This window comes from Numida meleagris, chromosome 5 (genome assembly GCF_002078875.1).
Source record: "Numida meleagris isolate 19003 breed g44 Domestic line chromosome 5, NumMel1.0, whole genome shotgun sequence".
NCBI lineage: Eukaryota > Metazoa > Chordata > Aves > Galliformes > Numididae > Numida > Numida meleagris.
Genome location: NC_034413.1, coordinates 40084106 through 40107264, shown reverse-complemented (window position 1 = coordinate 40107264; position 23159 = coordinate 40084106). Strand labels below are relative to the sequence as shown.

The following is a 23159-nucleotide window of genomic DNA, read 5'->3' as shown; positions in this document are numbered from 1 at the left end:
ATATGAAAAATGAAACTCTTAATTGAGAGTGAAAAAAAAGGTCTGGTCCACTATAGGGAGAAACAAACACTGCATTTGTATGGTCAGTTAAGCAACAGGAAACTGTTTGAGCAGAGAGGTCCCCATTGATCACATCTCCAAATATTATCAGTAGATATAAATTCATATTTATATATCACATTTATATTAAAGTGCTGTGCTTATCTTATAATTAACAAAAATACCAAATATTTTGTTCAATTTAACTTTTAAACTCTTTTGCGCTAGCTACTGTACAGCACATAAAATGGTTCACTGCATATTGCATCTGCTTAGACCATCATATGCATTGCATCTTCAAAAATACCTACATCTCTCATCCTCAAAATACATAGAATTTGAAATTCTGATTTTACATCAGAAGCAACTGGCATTCAAACATTAGTTTTAAAACAGGGCTAGAAACCCAAAGACAAAGATTATACTGTGGCATTACAGTTGTGTCAGGAGATTACAGCAAGTACAAAAAATGCAGCTTGTCTTGAAATATTTCAAATAGTTTTGTTCTCCATTATTAAAACAGCAATATTAAAACAGCAATTTGTGTCATGCCCTGTGTAAGTTATAAGCAAAAGAAACTAAATTTGAATAGAAAACTGTATCTTTCCTGTATTTTAAAAACCATAATTCATAGAAGAATGTGTAGTTTTTAAAAATATTACCAAGCAAAGACCACACAATTGTCCCAGCATTAAACTATAACTGCTCAGTTCATGATCTATGTACTTAGCACATTATCTACCAGGTATCGTGCATATTCACAGATTTCCATACCTTCGTATTTGCAAGTCAAACTTCACAGAGGTATCCATTTCAGATTGCTGGTGCACGCTGAAACGCAGGCCAGCTAACAGCTTTAGAAAAAAATCACCACGGTTCAGTGGAAGTACAATAAAATACAAAATAAAAGCTTCTTAGTACTATTATACTACAATGAAATTGCTAGAGCATGTGGTCATAAAGAGAACACATTCAGAATTGGCAAGTAAAACTTGTCCAGTTTGTCACAGCTGTAAACATACCCCTCTCTCTATAGATTTCAGTCGAGGCATCAATACCATAAAGCAGAAATATATAGTGTACATCGTGCTCACCACCTTGCTTCAGCTATTTTTACGCATAACTGAGTATCCATATGTGTTGCAAAAATTGCAGTGGTCTAAAGAACAGAGCACAGTTTAACAGTGCAAAATTCACAGTTCACAAGGTCAATGCATAACAGTTGCTTCAATACCTGTGCAGTTGAGGTTGGTATACTTTGAAATACTTCAGAAATAGCATTTATTCATCTGTACAAGATGTCTATTTGAAGAAAAACACTGTCAAAGTGTTTATAATTATCACTGATTTTCACTTTATTTCCTCAGAAAACTAGACCTTTTGAGTCATAGTATCTTAATATCTGCCAGGTACCACTACTAGTTTTTGAATTCTTGTAATTTTGCCTACATTTGAGTGGGGTGCAGTGTTCTCAGCTAGAAAAAATATGGTCTTGGACTTCACAAAACTAGACAGAAGTACTATTTGTTTTCCATTAAGAGAAAGTTGTATTATGAGCTAGCTATTTATTATATGCCAAAAAATCAGTATTAGATAAATCTAAAGACACAAAACTCATGAGGGATCAAAATGCATTCATTCCTCTGTTCATTGAACTACACATTTTGAGTTGCATCCTAAAATTCACAAACAACCCTTTCAGACTTCAATTTACTTGAGAAATTGAAACCAATTTCCATTGAACTAACCGAACATGAGGATAGCTAGATGTCAGCTAGATTTAATCTTAACCTCCTATCAGTAAACATCCTTCCCAAGCACTACCTGTGACTAACAAAAGCACCAGCTGCCCTCCTGTCAGAACTACCAAACACCTGTTGGACCAAACTTTACCTTAGTTCCCGCTTTCATGGGATTTCCCAGGTCACAAACCACCATGCGTGTTTGATTCTCAGTTTTAAATGCACATGACAGTCTTGCTAAAGCCTGCAATAAAATAGAAAAAATTAAGGAACATCATTCTTTACCTTGACATCTGTTTCAAAGGCCAGAGAAGAGTGCTAGATGTGCTGCATTAATTTTAATATGATTTCTCAGTCATAACATAATCAAGCGCTATAAATTCAAGAAATCTGAATATTCAAGTCTGCAAGGAGATGAATGTTACTGAAGTGAGACAGACACTCTTTCCAAGGTTATCGAAGGAGAAATTCAGTACTCTTATATTGGATAGCACTCATGATTTCAGTGATCTAAAGCATTTTTTCACTAAAGTCTTTAAAACCTATGTGAATAAATTTTGGCAATTGGGCAAGTGTTAAAACTCTCTGCAGAAAATACAGATTGGAAGGCAAAATAACACAAACTCACTCACTGAACAAGAGGTGTTAGAGGAGCTATCAGATTTTGGATATATTTAAATCTGAATGGCTACCATTTATATAAAGACTGATAGCAGATACAATCTGTGTGTCAAGACCCCATCACACAGATTTTCTTTCATTGCTACCAGCAGACTCAAACTAGAAACATTTGCCAAGGCATGATGTAACCACGGGGCTTGGAAGAATCTTATAGCATTTCTTTGGAGCTTTGCTTTAAGATTTTATCTTAAACAATATCACTGATGGACTTTCTCCTGCAGGCTTCAGTAGCAACAACTACTCAAAGAAGAACAATATTTGCAATTTTACCTCATTGTTCCGAACAACACCAATGAAATCTGCTTGAGGCGGAACAATGACAAAGAGTTCTGCTTCATAGGCTCCTTCCCCTTGATTCTCAGCACCGACAGTCAGCGTTAAGGGATTGTCGTCACCAATATAGATCTTCTTCTGATCACTGAAGTAAAACAAGGGTAAAATGAACTCTGGAGTCAGGTTTCTAAGAATAATACTTTTAACTGATTGAACTTACAGAAATGAGAAACTCTGAAATTGCACAAAAAAATTAGAGAAAACAAGAGGCAGTATCTATGCTTCCGGAATATCAAGAGAGCACTGTACTATATTTAAAACTAAAAAGTGACTACAATCATTGACAAAAATGGAGCAGATATTACATACATACTGTTTCATGAGAATCTTTTTTTAAAAAAAATCTGCAATAAAATAAATTACATAACCCAACACTTTTTTTTTAGCAGTGTAAACAACTGTTAACAACTAAATCCCTGTGCACATTTTGAGTTACATGCCTACTTTATGGAAGTACAAGCACACATTTATAACAAAAGTTGATGGAAGGAAGGTTCAACTATAGAATACAGCCAACACCTCTCTAATATGTCTGTTCCAAATACAAATAGAATATCTTTTTTTTTTAAAAAAAAAAAAAAAGCCTTATCCACCCATGCTGAAGAAAAACATGCATGTTCACATTTTCATGCTTCTGTCTAGTATTAAATAATGGAACACTGGTGTAACTGCAACTAACGCTATAACCGTATCCAGATTGGCAAACACAGAAATAAAATGCTGTGTTCAGTGGTACTGGAGAGGGTGCATTGCTCTCCGTGTACTACATGCTAGTGACATTTGGTTACAAAGCAGGAAAAAGGTTTTCCCAACAACAAAGAAGTCCGACTTATTTCAATAGATTATTTTAACAAAAGTATTACAAGCTCTTGAAGTCCAGAATTCCAGTTTAGAATTCAAGTAGGGATGTTACCTCTTCATATGGCATTTTTTGTCATATAATTACCTTCTTACTGAAACCTCCAGCTTTGGTTTGCAGATATTATCCTCACCACAATCCAGCAGAATGTGTGCCTATGCAAAAATCAAAACCATATTGATTTAATAATTTCTGCATAACATACATTTCCAATAATACTGTTTCACCACTGAATCAAAGAACCTGCCACACTTTTCAGTTCCAGGATTAATGCCTACATGTCTTCATCCTCTTTCCTTACTTTGAATCTACTCATCTTGAGTTTTTGCAAACAAGTAAAAACTTTTCTCTTTACAAACAAGAGTAGAAATTGTATACAAAAGGGCAGAAGCAGAGAAATTGTTATGAAATCTGCAGAGATAAATGGATAAAATACATAAAAGCAGCACAGCATGAGGAATGGAAGAAACACTCCAATCCTTCAAGGGTAACATCCTAAGTACTACTGTTATCTTCTTTTCTCCAGAAAAATGTTACACTGTAAAAAAAAGTGTCCAAAAAGAAGTTCAATGGTAAGGAACAAAATGTTTTTTGAAAAAAGAAATATGTCACAGAGAGAGGGGAAAAAAGACACATAAGAAGGAAAAACCATACAGGTCCAATCTAAAGTTCCGAAACTCAAAGTCTACAGCCTAGATACATATTTTTGTATCCTAGTTTTTGAGAAGTGCTAAGATGAATATATGTGGTGAAAGCTGAAAACATGTTCTATGTTCTGTCATCACAGATTTTGTAAGAAATATACCTGTCTGCTCATGTTAGCAGGAGTGAATTGGTTGAGGATAGGATGCAATCCTGTTGCATCTGCAGCTGTTTTGTAATCAAGACGATATTCCATAAAAATTGTAATGGGAGTTAATTTGTCTCTAAATTCAGATTCATCCTAAGGAAACAAAAAATTGAATTACAATTAAAACACATAAATAAAACAAAACCAAAGTTTCTCCAGTTAACAGCCATCCCAACAACAACACTAAGCAGCATTTTGATCAGTATTTATTGATCAACTTGTAGAAGGAACTGGGAGGCCAAAACAACATTAAAATACCTGAGCTCTTTTCAAACTAAAAAACCTCTTCTCAAACAACCTGCATTGTAAACTTTCAGTATGGACCATTTTAATTTTAGCATGTACGACTTACAAATGTAAAACAAGAGAATACAGAAGGACTAAGTCGCAGAACTCTAGCAGCAAGGAGCCTTTGAGTCTGAACAGTTCAATTCCTTCCTGTAACAAAGAATTGTGTATGCTTCTAAAATCCCTCATAGATGTTCATCTTCAGGCTTCCTAAAAGTATTCCTTTGCAATGGATTCATTGGCTTTCATGCTATTCAATTCAAATCATTATTGGGTTCATTACAGGACCTTACTTCAGAAGACATATTCTATGGACAAAAACCTATTAATCCTATAAATTACTCTTTTCCTGATAGTTTTCAACTATTTTTGAGGTCATTTCATATAGATCATAATTGTTACCTTCTGTATGAGAATGTTTTTCCAGCCAGAGTTTCTTCTCCTGGGTCACACATTATATTTGTTTTTACACCTGTCCGCATTTGTAGAGATTGAAGCAAAAAGACTAATAAAAAGCAAATGGAGTATTTCAGCCATTTCTGTCTCCTCTTATTTGCTGATTTTTGCTTTTTGCTTGAAAATGTGTATTTTTCTTTATTTCTCTGACTTCCAAGGTAGAAGCACAACCTCTTCTTATTGACTTTCAAGTTTCTTGTATATTATAACTAATTTTATGTCTAGATGACTTGTCCAAGTAGTGCATTAAAGGGTTCAGAACTGAATTTCCAGTTCGTTTAGTGACCAGGATCTTAAACAAAATAGAATGAACAGAATGAGGAGGACCTCATTCATCCTTTGGAAGATACATTAACCCAGGAAAGGTAGACCAGTTTAATAGTTCTAGGTTTGTCCATGAAGTTTCATGAAGTTTCTCTAGCTTTTTTTTTCTTTTTTTTTTTTTTTAAAGAAGCAAGGAATTTTTTAAGAAACAACACACCATAATGATTTCCCTAAAACGTAAATGGATGCTCACCCTCAGAAAAGCATCAAGTTCTTCACAATTCATTTTGCCTCCCTTTGTAATAGTCATGTTCTTGGAGTGGCTTGGCTGTTTGCTGTGGAGAAAGAGAGCTCTCCTTATAGCTCCTTTTTGCTTCAGTTTATCCAACAGCAGCTCCACTTGGAAATCTGTCCAATACAAAACATTTAGATTAGGGACATTTTGTCCAATTAAATGCAAAACAGATTTGCATCAGAAGTGAGTTTAAAAGCTGATTTCACCTTTTAAATTATATATAATATTATAAATACAATAATAAATACTTGATACTTGGAACTTGTAAAACTTCCAGTTATTTGAATATAAAATCTGCTGGTGTATCAATTCTCAGTACAATAACTAAGAAGTGCTATGATTATCCTAAATCAGGCTCTGCCCATTCTTTCAAAACAGAAACTGTTTGAGCAATGATAAATTCATAATTGCGTTGGAACTGCAAGAAAAAAGCTTTTCTCCCTCAGTAAATAGTAAAGCAATCTCGTACATAATATTTATATAACTGAACTATATTGCTAAATTAGCTACTTCATATATTCAATACAGATGATGAAATATGAAATATGTTAACAGCAATTTTTATGAATCTTCCCAAACCATACCTCCTCTTTATGCATGTCATACAGAAAATAAGGAAAAACATTTGTAATTATTAGTCACAACTTGACTATAGCATGCTATCTGCCATACTGTGCAATCTCAAAGAAAACTTAAAAACCTGTTTGAAGCAGTCTTTTTTTGATTCTGATCTAGAAAATCCAATCCGAGAATCAGTTATATCAATCAGAAGCTGAGAATTTCAGCGAAAATATGAGAAGTACTTTGTGTCTTGTCTATATTCTTAAGGCCTAGCTATGCATGTGCTTGAATATCCTTGTTTAAAACTCTCCTCTAAATAAGATTTAATATAAGTTCTGTAAAATACAAAGTATTTCTCAAGACTAATTCCACAAAATGGTTACACATATGCTTCAAATCCCAATTACTCTAAAAACCACACTAATTTCAAGTAACACAAGATAAAAAAAAAAAAAAAAGAAAAAAAAAACAACACCAAACCCTACTGAAGAAGATCCTGTAGATCTGTATAGTTTCTGAACTGGCAGAGTTGTGTTGTAAATGGTTATAATTTGTTTCAGTAATGACAAAGAATTATGACCAGTATTCATGTCTGCAAACAGGATAAAAAAAGACAGTATAAAAAATGTAATAGAACTTACTGAGCGAATTAGGGAGCTTTCCTTTGCCATCTGCTTTTAAGCAGAACTTTACTTTGAAGCTGTTTTGAAAGAAAAGAAAGGATTAATTTCACACGCTTTTTTTCCCCTAGTTTTATTCTAAAACTCTTTACTGTTTTTCTTAGTTCAAAGGTCTTCTGATGTGAGACTCTAGCTCAATCTCAACCCTGTTTTCTATTGGTGGAAAAGAAATTAGAATCTATTAATAAATAGACAGCAAAGAAAGCAATGCAAAGCTTTGGGGTGCATCGAAAGGAGCACTGCCAGCAAGTCAAAGGAGGTGATCCTCCCCCTTTACTCTGCCCTGTTGATGCCACATCTGGAACACTGTGTCCGGTTCTGGGCTCTTCAGTTCAAGAAAGACAGGGATCTTCTAGAGAAAGTCCAGCAGAAGGCCATGAAGATGATGAAGGGCCTGGAGCATCTCCTGTGCAACATCTTTATCAACATCTTTATCAGTGACATAGATGATGGAATCGAGTGCACACTCAGCAAGTTTGCAGATGACACCAAGCTAAGCGGTGCAGTCGATACATTGGAGGGAAGGTAAGCCATCCAGAGGGACCTGGACAGGCTGGACAAGTGGGCCCATGAGAACCTAATGAGGTTCAACAAGGCCAAATGCAAGGTGCTGCACTTGGGCTGGGGCAATCCCAGGTATTTATACAAACTGGAGGAAGAACTCCCCGAGAGCAGCCCTGCGGAGAGGGACTTGGGGGTCCTGGGGGATGAGAAGCTGGACATGAACCAGCAGTGTGCGCTGGCAGCCCAGAAGGCCAACTATGTTCTGGGCTGCATTAAAAGAGGAGTGGCCAGCAAGGAGAGGGAGGTGATTTTCCCCCTCTACTCGGCTCTTGTGAGGCCCCATCTGGAGTACCGTGTTCAGGCCTGAGGCCCCCAGCACAAGAAAGATGTGGAGCTCTTGGAATGAGTTCAGAAGAGGGCCACCAAGATGATCAGAGGGCTGGAGCACCTCTCCTATGAAGAAAGGTTGAGGGAACCGGGCTTTTTTAGTTTGGAGAAGAGAAGGCTCTGGGGAGGCCTCATTGTGGTCTTCCAGTGCTTGAAGGGAGCATATAAACAGGAGGGGGAATGATTGTTCATGAGGGTGGATAGCGATAGGACAAGGGGGAATGGTTTTAAACTGAGCCAGGGGAGATTTAGGTTAGATATTAGGATGAAGTTTTTAACTCAGAGGATGGTGGCACACTGGAACAGGTTGCCCAAGGAGGTTGTGGATGCCCCGTCCCTGGAGGTATTCAAGGCCAGGCTGGACGTGGCTCTGGGCAGCCTGGTCTCATGGTTGGCAACCCTGCACTCAGCAGGGGGATTGAAACTAGATGATCTTTGAGGTCCTTTTCAACCCAGGCCATTCTATGATTCTATGATTCTATGAAAAACTGAGAGACCTGAGGCTGTTCAGCCTGGAGAAGAGAAGGCTGAGAGGGGATCTCATCAGTGCTTACAAACATCTACAGGGTGAGTGTAAAGTGGATGGGCCCAGGCTCTTTTTGGTGGCGCCCGGTGACAGGACAACTGGCAATGGGCACTAGCTGAAACACAAGAAGTTCCATATGAACATGAGGAAGAACTACTTTATTTGGGGGGTGACATAGTCCTGGAACAGGTTTCCCAGAAACGCAGCAGTCTCCTTCTCTGGAGATACTCAAAACCTGCCTGGATGCTTTCCCATGCAACCTACTATAAGGAACCTGCTTTAGCAGAGGGGTTGGATTTGATGATCTCCAGAGGTCTCTTCCAACCCCTATGATTCTATTAGTTTTGCTTCATGTAGGAATTGTTAGCTGTGAAGCATTGTGTTTACTACTGAAAAACAAGGTGGTTATTTATCTCTAAATCTTAAGGGAACTGACATACTGAGTTTAAAAGGAAGTTAGCTCTAGAAAGAAAAAGTTGATTCGGATAATAGTATAGGAAAAAGATACAACAACTGAACCAAAACCAGACTACACAGAAGACCATTTCCCAAGTGTCTTCCATAAGCCCTGTAATCCATTACCAGGTTGGAAATATCTTACTCTACTCAACACAGACAATTCACAATCTCCGCAGGAAGGATTTATATTAGCTGCCAGTGTAGAATCTGTTGAAGACGACGTGTCTCCACTGTTGTCAGAGAGTTCTTCTTTTGTATTGTCTGCTCTTTCAGAAAAATCTATGATTCCCTTTTTTTTTTTTTAACTGCCTGATTAGACTTCATGAATCCTTTCAAAACTTGAGGTTTATGAAAATAAAAGTTGGAAAGTTCCTTCTCTTCAAAGGAAAATAGAAATTTCCTACTTACCATGAAACTTTTACATCTGACAGTGAACAGGCTTTGTTTTCTGGGTTTAGAATAGTTGGATTAACTTCCAGGGCAGCATTCACTCTAATAACTGGTCTGGCCCTACAAAGAAGATATCCTTTTGAAAAGCATTCAGCACCATGGTAGATAATGCCCTTCCCGTTAAACTGTAAAATACACACTTAGAAAATAAGTAGTGGAACTACAAGAATAACAAATAATCTTGGAATTTATTAAGGAAAATGAGAAAGCTGTTCTGTACTCTTTTACTACCATCAGAGTTGTGGCATGGACAACTGTGTTAAGGAAAAGTCCTTCCTATTTCCAACACTGACAAATACGGTATTTTCCCCAAATAAGCAAGCCTTGATGAGGATATCAGGACTGCACAGTATAATACCTAGCAGCAACCTGTGTATCAGAATCTAGAAAACTGTCAGCCAGAAAGCATTAAAGACAATTTATTTAGATTTTCTCTTAACAACAGATACATTGAGAAGGATAAATAATAAACTGCAGACTGCAAATTTCTCCAGTAAAAACAGCAGTATAATCTTTTCCTCCTCTCTTATTTCCAGTAGTCTGGAAGACTAAATGGCAGAATTTCAGACTTCCCTAACCTTGCTTTGTTTTGTAACTAACAATTGCCAGTGAGCTTTCCTTCTTCATTTACTTTTGTAAAAGCATAGAGTAATACATACCTATACAAAACAGCTGTGTCAACACCGAAGGCTCCAACAATCAAGTCTACGAAAAAAGGAGAGAAGGGGAAATAATACACATTAAAAACTTTTTTAAAAATAGACTCTTAGTCAGAGATAGGGCTGCTATTAATCTGAAGTGACATATAGAGCCAAGGACCTGGATATCCATTTTTGTCCACATCTGTGGCTCCTTTCAGCGAGTACCCAAAGCTGGGTGGCATAGTACGAGCAGCCCACTGCCCTTCAAGAATTTGAGATGGGACTGCATTCAAACCAGTTGCTCTTCCATTGTAGATATAGACAAGTCCTCTCTTGTCCTCTCCACCGTACGGTGCAGCTACTGCAATATCTGTAAACCAAAAGAACAGTCTTCATCATCTTTAAACACAGAGCAAGGAAACGTATTTGTTCTGATGTTGATCTATAATTTCTGATGTTGTAATTTTGATCTACAGGAACAAAATCTAACAAGCCTTCAAAAAATTCATACTTTATTGTTATTATTATTGTATGCTTGCATATCCTAGAAACTTAGCAAGAACATATCATGAACTTGTATTTGGGTGTGGAGGGTAAAAGGAACCATTCTGCAAATACTTATGCACTTCACTAACTCACAGATGGATCATATGGATCTGGGATGGTTTTGAGTTCATTTAACTCCCAGAATTAGTCACTGCTAGAGACAAATCAAAAACTTAAGTGGAACTATTTCTCCATTTCATTAACATGCTCATGTTCCTCCAAAGGGTGTGACAGTTTAACAGTTGTGGAAGATTCTGAAATCAGCCTAAACAAATGTTAAATATTGAATTTCAGTCTACTCTGAATCAGGGCTTGGCAATTTATTTTATGGAGAATATTCAGTTACAGCAATTATATTCTCTCTTTAGTTTAGTAAGTTTGTGAGCACTTAACAGTGAACAACAAACAGTAATAAATAAAATGCTAATCGGACTCTACAGGAAATAATACCTCTAAAAGCAGCTCTAGAAGTGTATTGACAATCTAAATTCAGTGTTTCCCCAGTAGGTTCAAAGAGTTGCTTAACATGCGAGTGTTTAAATACTTAACAAGATACAGAGAGATTAATTACATGATTCTCATTCTTCTCTTAATTTTGAAAACGTTTCATAAGAGAACAAACACTCAAAAATATACAATTTCTCATTTTAACTCATCTTTACAAACTTTACACAAACAATAGAAATTTCAATCTTGAACCATACTGTGATGAAAAGCAATTTAATTAGCACTCCCAAAATGATTCAGAACAGTAAATAAATAAACAAAGTAGGTCTAATAATGGCAAAATAAATAAATAAATAAAGCAGATCTAATAATGGCAAAATAATTACACTTACAGCAAGGAAGATTTTGCTATGATTTTCTCACCTATGCGTATTTCAGATTGAAATACGATGGAACGAAAACATTGTCTGGATCATCTAATCGAGAGAACAGGTTTTTGGCTCTCATCTGTAACCTTTCCAGTGTCTTCCATGAATAGGTGCAGTGATGTTACATCTTCACACTAATTCTATATACTACCAGCAACTAAAAAAATCTAAATATTAACTTCATCATATTAAATGGCACAAAAAGAATTTTGAGCTACCATACATGTGGTACCTAACTGGCACATTGCAAAAAGAGTTTCTGAAGTTAACATACTCATAGTTGGCCTAAAATCAAATTTTATCCATTAATGGCTAAGTTACTTATCCACTTAATACCATTTAATAAGGTAAATCTCTGGAATAGATTATATAGCTTTATATATCTCACTCATCTGCATTTCTGGCAAGGTTTCAAAGTATATTTTACAGATAAAATGAGATATTTCCAAGATAACAAAAGAAAAGTGAAGATTAAGATGAAATGCCAGTGATTTCATTAAAAATAAATAAATAAACAAAAGTGGAGCTACCAGGGAATTAAAAATACTAGCCCAGTGTAATTTTTGGTCTTTGAGAAAATACTTGCAATCAGAACATAAAATGCTAAAACATGAACATTTATTTGTGAAACTCAAATGTCTTCTCCCTAGGACTCCTGAAAGTCTGACCCAAAATTATATTATTATTGGCTGTTTGTTTGTTGTCCGTTCCCAAGTGAATGTTTCAAGAAGCACTGGCCAAGGGCTTGGGATTCCACACTTTTATTTGCATCAGAGTTTCCATCCAAATACTTACTCAGTAAACCCAGCTCTTGGTGCAATTGGCTGTAGCTGTTACAAAACATTTTCAACAACTTTTCAATTTCAGAATAATATATATGTATTTAAATCTAGATGTTTCTCAGGAAAATCTTTCTATTAAAATATTTTTAACCAACTCTTGGAAACAAATTCCCCAGTCATCTTTGTGTTTCTGGAGAGGAAGTTTGGCTTAAAACAATGGAAATGAGTAAATTATATTGAGGATGTCCTAACAAATCACAGTGGAGAGTAAGATATTTAATCAAAATGTCTACTGTAGTTATCACCTAGAAAGAAATACACTGCCAGTGTAACAACTAAAATAATCCATGCTGTAGTTTAAATGGTATAGTCTCTGCTCGATGCATACATGTAACTCCTGTTAGCATTCTTGGGAGTAGCATACAAGCATCGAAAGGAGTCTAGACCTTAGTGTCCAACATTCATACATGGTTAGAATACTTAATGTTTGTTTGCAGAATCCAAACTTCGTGTTGTCTAGATTTAATCTATAAACTGAAAATTCTGGTCAAAAAATGATGTCCTACCGTTAAAGCCATCCTGGTCTAGATCACCCAGAGGTGCAATAGCGCTGCCAAATCTTGCAAATATCTCAAAACCATTCAGCTTTGCAATCTGAAACCCTCCAGAGGCTCTTTGAAGACAAATGGAAACTTGGCCAACCTCTTGAAGTTTCCCATCAGAACCTCGATCCATAAAAAGAGGGGCTCCAATAAACAAATCTGTGTAACTGGATCAAAGAAGGATAAGGTTCTTTTAATAACAGCATGAAAATCCAGTTTCATTCTCTCAAGTAACCATTAGTAGGAATAATTCAGCACTCAAGCCAATGTTAACATGAAAGTTTCCTATCTTTGAATTGCAACAGAAGGCAAATATCTGGCAAAGAAAGCACAAATATTACAATTTAATGCATTTAAAGCATGTGAATACGCAACATATTTTTATGAGAATATAAAAGCAAATCTACACTTGATAAAATGTTGAAGCCTAGTGAAAAAGTCTATTGTACAGATACATGTTAAACAAATTAAACAAGACAAAAATGCGTATTATAGGTGTTCGGTTTTTTAAAAAGAACTTTTTTTTGTCTTTTCAGAAACACACTGGGTGGAAGGGGGGGAAAAGAAGGAGCCCACTTACTTGTCCCCATTGATATCTGTGGCAGCCACTGAATAGCCGAAATAGGCAGCCATCTGGAAAACAAAATTCAAAACAAATTTCTGAGTTGTAATGATATAAACGCACAAGAAAGTTTGTGCAAAGCTTTTTAGAAATGATATTAGGGAGATGATGGCATACACTGCAATAAAACTTCTCATTTTTGTCTTCTGTACTCTGTTAGAAGGTAAACCTATCAGTTACCTTCCCCAGCCTGCCTTTCATGATCCAGTACTCCTTCCGAGTTATCAAAGTAGGCAGCATTTGCTCCATCCAAATAAGACTGTTCTTCTAAGTATCGTTAAGTATCTAAGAATCACAGAATCATTAAGGTTGGAAAAGACAAAGATCATCTAGTCCAACCATCAGCCCATCACCTCCGTGGCTACTAAACCATGTCCCTAAGTGCCACAACTACACTTTTCTTGAAAAACTCTGGAGACAGTGACTCCACCACTTCCCTGGGCAGTCTGTTCCATAAAACAAGAGTAGTAACATAAAACAGGAAAGTGCAGAACTTAGGATTCCTACAGACATTATAAAGATTCTTTTGGCACTGAAGCTAATAATGTAGAGAATTTTACATAATCCTGTACCCTAAATAGTTTCTCAACATATCATTTTTCATTAAAAATAGCCTCCCCGTCATCTGCCACACTAAAGGAACATACCTGTTCTCCAGTGAAGTTGTACATGGAAGACATGTTTTTCCCATTGTAGATAGACACCTGCACATAAGAAAACACACATTATGGCAAACCAACCATTTTAATCTTTTCATTTATTATGAAGTTAAGTGTCTCAAATTTCCTACCATGCCTAGAGTTCTTGCTGCTCTTGGGACTCCTGATACAAAGTCTGAAATATAAAACAAGATACCTATATAACATTCAGTTTCCAAAGCAGAACATCTTTGCTTGAACAGGGTAGCTCATTCCTAGTGCTTTATACATCTTCCTTTGCACTTTATTGTTTGTTCTATACCATTTATTTGAAAGTCCTGCCCAGTATATTACAGTGATTTTTTTACTGAAACAAGAATCTTACCTTCTATGCCATCACCACTGAAGTCTCCAACAGCCACAGAATAACCTGATTAACAGACAAAATTAGTGAATCACTTGAGGAACATTTTCAAGCCTTTCACTTCTCTAAACTCTTCGCAAGTCTTCGTGCACAACCCTCTTGCTTCACCTTAAAATATAATGAAACAATTTTTTGCCTCTGAGTAGATTAGATGATGAACAGCTACATGAACAGACTGTAATTGATCGGCTTCTGTGTAAGTACAGTGAATAGACAAATTCACTGGGTAGACTTAACAAACTTTGTATTCCAGGTTTTTTATGATCAGAGGCATGTTTCAGACAGACTCAGAGATGGTCCAAAACAAAAATGCTTCAGTTTGATTTTTCAATAACTCAAAAACAAACAAAAACAAAAACAAACAAACAAACAAACAAACAAAACCCAGCATCTTAGATTCCATTATAATCATAGTTGTTTTTCAAATTGAAATCCCAAAAGATTTTACAAAAAACCACTTTATGTCTGTGAAACTCAGCAAATATTTGCTAGTAATCTTGTCAGAAGTTAATTTGTAAAATAGTATCAATTTTGGACTCTGCAAATAAAACTTTACTTTGTGTAGATAAGAAGAAAAACTGACAGCAGTTTAGAATAGTACCAGTATAAAGGACAGAACTTTGAGCAAGGGTCTTTTAGCCCTTTAGCCGAATGGACTTTAGCCAAATGGCTATGCCATTTTACTTTTCATGCAAAGAACCTTGAGAGACTTTAAATATCATTCTGATTATCACAAAGCTTCTTTTTGAATTTCATGTTCCTTGTTCTCCACCTACCACACTACTGAGTTGCTAGTTCAGTTCAGATTCAGAGACAATGTACTAGTGATGTTACTCACTGAAAAACAGTGTATTTCAAAATACTGATCACCTCTGCAGTGAAGAGATTTAGTTACAGGTTATCTAGAGATTACACGAACAACTTGCCATTTGCAATTGGAAATTGTGCGATGACACACCAATCTACATACATTCATGCAGATTTTAATTAGAAGCACAATAAAGTTTCCTACATTTAGATACCCTTTCTACTTTCTATCTGGAATGTAAAAGTGTAGTGACTTCCGCATGCAGAAACAAGAACATAAATTTTACTTTCTTTCTGCAAATGTACTAAATGTAAACACATCTATACAGATTTTTTGAAGGAATCAGAAAAAGACGGGGGCTTACTCATCACTGAACCCATATGGACTGCAGTCACAGGCAACATTTAGTTGGAAGCTCGAACAAGCTTAAAATTTAATGAGCAAAAGAATGCACGAATCCTGGATTCTGTGGTTTTCCATATGGTTAGTCCTATTCTTGAAAATCTTAATCCATGTACCTTAAATTTATCAAAAGAAATTACATTCAAGGAAGATGAGCATTTTAAAATTATCTGGGGATTTTACAGTCAGTTCCTGGGAAATGTCCACATCCACCCTTACTATTTTTCTGAGCCCAGTTAGACAAAGGTAAAGCTAAATGATAATTCCTTACTTGTCAAAGGCAATGTTTTCATTAGCTTTCTTTCCAAACATGATTCTGTCCCATTTTTGTTTTGTTTTGGTATGTTATTTAGATACAATTGCTTTTCTAAAATAAATAGCTATATGAATAATTTATCAGGTAAAGATCGTACCTGATCAGTTATATTAGGTCTAAATTACAGAGCACCAAAATGTATGGAAATAGTCCAGTTTATTTTGTCATCAGCTGGTTTTTGAGTCAAGCTTATGGCAAGGTAATTAAGCTTCTTTCATACATGAATTACGGCATTTTCAGCTCTTTTTTTATCTGCCAAATGTTAAGTTAATAGTAGATTGACTTAGACTTGAACATGAAGAATATGAATAGCGTAAGAGGTTTTGTGTTTGTTTTGGTTTTTGTTTTGTTTTGATTTTAAGTACAACAAGGTTTACTTCCCTTTCAAACTACGCACCCAAGTAGCTGTCATCAAAAGCAGCACTAGCAGGTCTGGTTGCTAACTGGTCGTCATATTTTGTACTGTAGACTTTGGAGTCATATTTAGCCACAATCTCTGTGACTCGATCAGAAATAAGCTGGCCTAAAGAGAAAGAAAACGGCTTGAAACACATGTGCACATATTCAATAACAAGACAGATTTATGGGATGCTTGCTTATGAAGCAACAACTCTTCCACAGTACTAATCAGAAAACAGCCAACAGCAGCAGCACTAGAAAGGATAAAAATGGAAATCTGGATCCTACTTCAGCAAAGATTTATGCACATATTTAATGGAAAACGCATGCAGTATTCTCACTGAAAATAGAAGCCACTCCTATATGTAAGGCAGGACTTGAATAGGACTGCTCAGTTAGGTAAAAGTAAGCATATGCTTGTGCTATTTCAGAACTGAGTCATCCCATATTGTCTAAATTCCATAATATGAGAGCTTAGTATGGCAGTAAACAAGCTATTAACAAGCTTGTGCTTTACTGCCTTCTTCCTGTTCTCATTTCACTAGCCACTAGATGGTGACTTCATCACATTCCTTTCTTTGAGTTTAAAATTACATTATATTGCAAGACATTATTTTTCAGGAGAGCACCAATTTTGTGTACATATTCCCCACATGTCTATGCAGTATAGGGACAACTACTCTTCCTGCACCTCAGAATGTGGAATAAAAAACTGGGGTGAAAATATAGCTTTTAGTAGTATGCTATTGCTATCTTGTCTTCAGAGCTGAGATTTTTTTTGGGTAGTAACAGGAGAGAATAAGTAGTTTTAACAGATAAATTAGCAGTGTTGCCAGAAAGCAATAAAATGAATATAAGAACATAATCTATATTGCATTCTGTCTGCAGCTGAATTTCAATCATTTCATTTTGTTCGGAGGTTTAAACACAGAACTAGAAACAAGCCTACTATGATGCCGAGTCTACATGTAGCCTGGCATTATACAGAAAATCTTTAATAAGAGTTAGTATTTACATTAAAATAAAGGCAACAGATGTTGGCTATTCTGTCCTGCTTGTAACAACCATTTTCTAAGCTGAGGGCTGTAGGTAAACACTGCATAATCCTGCAAACAGGTACTCACTTAAGCCCACATTAACAAAATACATAGGAGGTGTTCTGTGGAAACAGAACGGCGCAGTTAGAGTTACGACTTGCACCACAGCACAAACAGATCAATGAAAATAAATGCAATATATCTTTGCCTTCAAGGGAAAATAATGATAGTTCTTTGTTTGTAGAATATATTTCTTATGGAAAATGCATGTTTGATATGTGTGTGAGAAAATACAAAATCTCTAAATTTTGAAAGAAACAGCAAAATAGCACCAAGAAAACTTATCATTCTGGTACAGACACAATTTACATGTTTCCAGGAAAATGCGTTTAGAATTATCACAGAGCTATTTAAAAGACAAAAGACATCTATTCAGTTATTATTTCTTCTTTAATCTGCTGCCTCGATAACTCTGGAAATATTCTGAATGATGACAAATGAATGTTTCTGTTAGTTTTCTTACTGACAAAGATTTTGACAGCAGTTGAAGGAGCATGGATATATACCTAGAGAAAATTAAAGAGGTCATGCTATTCTGTAACTTAAACAATGTATCTTACCTTGCCAGTAAAAACTGCCAGGTCCTCCAAGCAGGACTCTGTCTCCCTTGGGGAAAAATAAAAAAAAAGAAAAAAGAAAAAAAAAGGAGGGGGGGGAATCTTCAAATTAATCATTTCTAAAGACCAAGAGAACACGTATTTATTCATGGGAATCAAGTAATCACATGCAGGTAAATTGCTGTAGCTTCACTGACCCCCCTACACATTACATTTTTTGAAGGAATGATTAATTAGGCCTAATTAAAAATGTACGTATTGTAGAATACTAAGATAAAACACAATATCACTTCAGTGACTTGCTTCTCTATATCATCCATCTAAAATTATCAGCATAATATTGCTTTTATTTTAGTAGAACTTTATATCCAGATAAGGCAACAGAAATACATTTAGGAGAGAGCACGAAGATTGCTGCAAACCAATAGTATGGTTTTTGGCTGGTACACAAAACTAGACTCATCTTCTGCCCCTCTTCTTTCTACAACTTATTGTTAGAAAAGTTTAATTCAGAAAGGCTATGATGTAATTCCCCTACTCCATATTCCTTGGTAGAACTGCAATCCACAAACCATTTTATGCAACTTGAACAACATTAGCTATTCCAGTGCAGGGAATTTGCTCCATAAGTGCTTTACTCAATCAGGCCATTGGCTTTGCTGCATAACTAAGCCACTTATCCTCATTTTAATCTAAAAAAAAAAAACCATATTCACCTCTCAGAAAAAATAGATGGGGAGATTTGGAGATACCAGTCTTGCCAACTCAGCTAGGGAGTTGGACTGGAGCCAGGCATTTGTTTTAACAAGGGCTAGAGTCTGCACAGTAGTCCTGAAGGGTACAGGCAAAATAACTGAAACACTTCTAAGCCAATACTGCTCTTTCCACAGAATGTGGAGGAAAAACAAGGGAGTCCTCAGGCAAAGAATGAAGGGATATGATGTAATTATAAGGTCTGAAAAAACAAAAAGATCGCCACATCACAAATATGTCTTAACATGCCCAGATAAAGCTAAACAATTTAACTGATTAAAAAAATGATGATAAAAAACAAATAGTTCTCAGATTCATGCAGTTTTATTATGAGTGAATTTTAAAAGTTACTGTGAATTAAAATATAGGTGTATAAAAGGGAAGGATAATACACCATAGAAAAAAAAGGTAAGAAAGACAGCAAGAAAGAAAGACTGCTTCTCCTAGCCACTGAGAAAAACAAAGCTCCATTCACAAGAACACTGTTTACCGGTTCACTTCAGCAGTAAGTAACTTTTCCTCAACAGGTAACATTAACCATGCACTAGTCCTTTCAGAAAAAACATCTAAAGAAACCTGAAGACAACAGTTTGTTTTAGCTGAGTACTAGCTGCAGCAGGGCTTTATAGCATGAGGCTGGAAAATTGGATTATTTATTTTTGACACGACTCCTAGAAGAGGTAAGTGTGCTGTTGTGAAGGGGTAGGGAGAAACATGTTTATACTGCTGGAATGGTTTGAAGTTATTGTTCTTAGTTTACAAGGAGCTTATTGTTTTCTTTCTCTCCCCTCCCCTCTCCTCACCAGGAATGGTGGTTTACATATAGTTTCATAATGTCTGTGCTTGTATGTGGTCTGTATCAGGGTGGTTGCTAAATTGGAATCGTCTGCTAACTAACAGGAATTAAGTAACAATCACATACCTTTGTAAAGTCAATACTAAATCCACCTTGACAAAATCCTTGCCCATCTGCATCAATAGTGGCTAAAGAATAGATATAAAAGGAAAAAAAAGAAAAAGAAAAGAAAAATATTATCAGTAGTAAATCAGGCTGTTCTGGGGATTCTTTCCAGTGCATATTCCTAGGTAACTTTGCACTCCTGACCTTGAAACTTGTAAACTTCTTTCTCCTAAATTAGTATTTTCTCTTTATAAACAGCTCACAATTAAATGCTGTAAGACCTTCAGGGCTGGCCTAACTTATATTCTAACCTTAATATACATTCCAGCCTATTACAGTCAAAGTAAACAGCAACTCCATATTCCTTTTGGATTTGATCTTAAATTATCAGGACAAAATGTTCCTAGATTTATTCAAGAAATCAAGAATCTGGAAAATATGGAATAAGGTTTGCTTTTCTTATGGAAAAAAAATCTGAAATGTAAATAACCATAGGATATTTGAAGAACTGCCTTAAAAGAAAAAAATGCACACCTGGCTGAAAAAAAATACCCACGTGCTGAAACTCATCTATGGCTTAATCTTATGATTATATAGCTCCAGAACAGAAATGCAGAGACACACTTATCTAGAAGTGTGGCTAACTCATGTTCATACATTCTTATTCAACCTCTTTTTCTGCTGGACCACATGGATTTCAATCTTGCTGTTCACCAATGATTTGGAAAAAAAATTACAAAAACCAACAAAATTTTATGCAAGTGTTCAACATTTAGACTTCCATATTAGGGAAAAAAAAAGAAAAGACAAAATGGCTATAAACTTCTGAACTGTATACCAACTCAACTACATGGAAAGGATGCAAGGCATTTGGAAAGTAACACTTAGCATTGAACAATGAATATAATTAAAACCATCTCATCATGTATGTATGCATTCATGGAAATCAGAAGCTTCCTCTGCAAAATCTTGTGCAAATGAGCTTTTTCTTTAAGCTACTCAAATAATTAAGCTTCAGAATTGTCTAGAGCTGGTCTTCAAGTGCCAGATATATTGTTCTAATGTTGCACTATTCAGACAGCTGTGAAGAGCATCAACTAAAATATTATTACAATTTGTGCTTACTGCACTTGCTACAGAGGAACATCTACAACTCAACAGAGGAAAAAAAGGAGCTTAGTTTCGATATGCATGCCATTGCTACTGAAGGGGTCAATAAAAAGTCTGGCATCTTCAAGTTCCAGTGATATTTGGTTCAAAGATTTTCCTCTGGCCTGCAGTAGAAACTGGACCCTGACCATCAGCTGGAGGAGAATCCAGATGTCTGGATCTAGCTTAGTTTATTTCAAATTGCTATAATGGCATACATGAAAGGGGGAAATACCCGTAAAACTTCTTGCTTCAGAAATACAAAGAATGTAACAAGAAAGAATTCCAAACACAAGCGCAACAAGTTGCTCTACACTTACTTGACCTGCAGGGTGCATATTCCACAGATTTAGATCCAGCAAGCAGGTAACAAGTCCCCACAGGCTCTCGCTCCTGTTTTGTTTCAGTTCTCCAGTGATACAATGGGGCGCAAGCCTAATGAAGAAGGCACAGCACTGAGAAAACAAACTCCTCTTCAACATGCTGGGAGGTATGGGCTGGGAGGACTAATACCACGGAATTGCAGTTTTCTACAGACTGGAAACCAAAGGCGTTTTGACAGATGCACCGTGGGTTATTGGAGATTTCATTTGGGCAGAAGTTTTTGTATTCTTAGAAATATCTGACTTACAGCAATAAATAAATAAATAAATAAATAAATAAATAAATAAATAAATATAATATAATATTTCCTTAAAGCAGCATTTGTAAGGAGTTCTTTAAGAATTTAAAACACATTTTAACATCAGAAAATGAATTCTACTATTTTTCTCAAAACCAGATAAAGTTGCTACAAACTTTGTTTATGACCAGTTTAAGATTCTGAAAAAGCTAATTCTGAAAAAGACAAATCAAGTTGATTATTTAAATTCTGAGTTCTCCAGATATTTCCATTTCTTTTCTACTACAATATAGCAGTACGGAAGCATCTGAAAAGCAACAAACACTTACCAGAATTTTATCATTTTTGGATCTCACAGAGGCTCCAAACCACTGATGAGACTTAAATTCCAATGGATCATCAGGAGCAAAATCTCTGTTGCCTACAAAGAAAATGAGAAAGAAGCATAATTTCATGGTAAACTGTTACAGTAAAAATTTTAAATGTTAAGTCATGGGTTTTGACACATCCAGAGAAAAGCAGAAAACAGTAACGTTGGAGGACATCACCCTTTTAGTGAAGTAAGCTTTAAAAGCGATTTACTGATATTTATTTTTACATTCCAGGCAAAACGCAGCTATTTTTAGCACTGCGAGCACACAAAATTTACAGCATCTCTGACAGGAACACAGCAAATATCTCATACTTCAGATATTTGATTTTCAAGTCAGATTACAGCACTGGTCAAGAATCAGTGCCAAAGCTAAGTTAAGAATATGCTTCTAGAAGAAATATTACCCTGATGAAGTTATTTTGCCATTGGCTGGAGTCAGGACAGAAATTCATCTACTATTCTATTGAGTGTTAATATTTCTATTCTGAATGTCACTGCAGCATACAAAGCACAGCAATCAGCATTCTTACTTACAAGTTATGAGGACAGTCAGTAATAAAAATGGTAATGAGTTTGCTCATACAGAGGAATAATTTCAGTTTGCACTGTTCAGTGGTGAAGTTTGGTAGAAGCAACTTGCGCGGCATTTTGTGCCGTTCTGAATATTAGAAGTCTTTAAAACATTTCATATTTCTTCCGTGCTTTCAATGGAAAAGGAGAAACTTTGCCAGCCTTGTGAGAAAATGACTATAACACTCTGAATTATTATTATTTTTTAAATGTTGCCTAAATTGCTGGTTTGCAGTGCCTAAAGCCAGAGTCAAAGAGTTCACCAGCCCTACATCACTTCCACAGACTGGAGGGAAACCCCAAACCCAACCTTGTTATGAATCAACAGTTCTAGTTCTCGAGACCTGTGACCACTTGAATCACAACTTCCTTGCAAGTCAGACGCCTCAGAAACCATGCTTTGTCTTGAGAGACTGTGTCATTTCCATTAGGAAAATCCCATGAAAAGTACAGGAAAAGCCACTCTTATCTTCAGTCAGCCAAAACAAGCAAGGACCTGGACTACTTTCATTTTGCTCTAATATGAGAACTATGCAGAAGTCAAGGCCAAGTGCATAACACCACAGAGAACTATTATGTTGTGTTTTTTTCTAATTTCAAAGGTAATAATGGAGGGAAAAGGAAGGGAAAAGGAAGGGAAAAGGAAGGGAAAAGGAAGGGAAAAGGAAGGGAAAAGGAAGGGAAAAGGAAGGGAAAAGGAAGGGAAAA

General features: G+C 35.9%; 1 protein-coding gene across 2 annotated transcripts in view; it reads right to left on the bottom strand.

The window, feature by feature from the left end:
- ITGAV (integrin subunit alpha V) overlaps positions 1-23159 on the bottom strand; it is a 51877-nt gene that overhangs the window by 14520 nt on the left and 14198 nt on the right. For both annotated transcript variants that reach the window (XM_021400350.1, XM_021400349.1), the window contains exons 3-22: positions 21838-21929; positions 21207-21321; positions 19759-19820; positions 18087-18132; positions 16428-16553; positions 14466-14510; positions 14233-14276; positions 14090-14146; positions 13401-13453; positions 12785-12987; positions 10194-10385; positions 10034-10079; positions 9333-9434; positions 7010-7068; positions 5766-5920; positions 4460-4597; positions 3742-3809; positions 2733-2880; positions 1933-2025; positions 814-893 (exon numbers count right to left, since the gene is read on the bottom strand). In XM_021400350.1, coding sequence (XP_021256025.1) covers positions 814-893; positions 1933-2025; positions 2733-2880; positions 3742-3809; positions 4460-4597; positions 5766-5920; positions 7010-7068; positions 9333-9434; positions 10034-10079; positions 10194-10385; positions 12785-12987; positions 13401-13453; positions 14090-14146; positions 14233-14276; positions 14466-14510; positions 16428-16553; positions 18087-18132; positions 19759-19820; positions 21207-21321; positions 21838-21929 — 1924 coding nt within the window. The remainder of the gene's footprint in view (positions 1-813; positions 894-1932; positions 2026-2732; positions 2881-3741; positions 3810-4459; positions 4598-5765; positions 5921-7009; positions 7069-9332; positions 9435-10033; positions 10080-10193; positions 10386-12784; positions 12988-13400; positions 13454-14089; positions 14147-14232; positions 14277-14465; positions 14511-16427; positions 16554-18086; positions 18133-19758; positions 19821-21206; positions 21322-21837; positions 21930-23159) is intronic.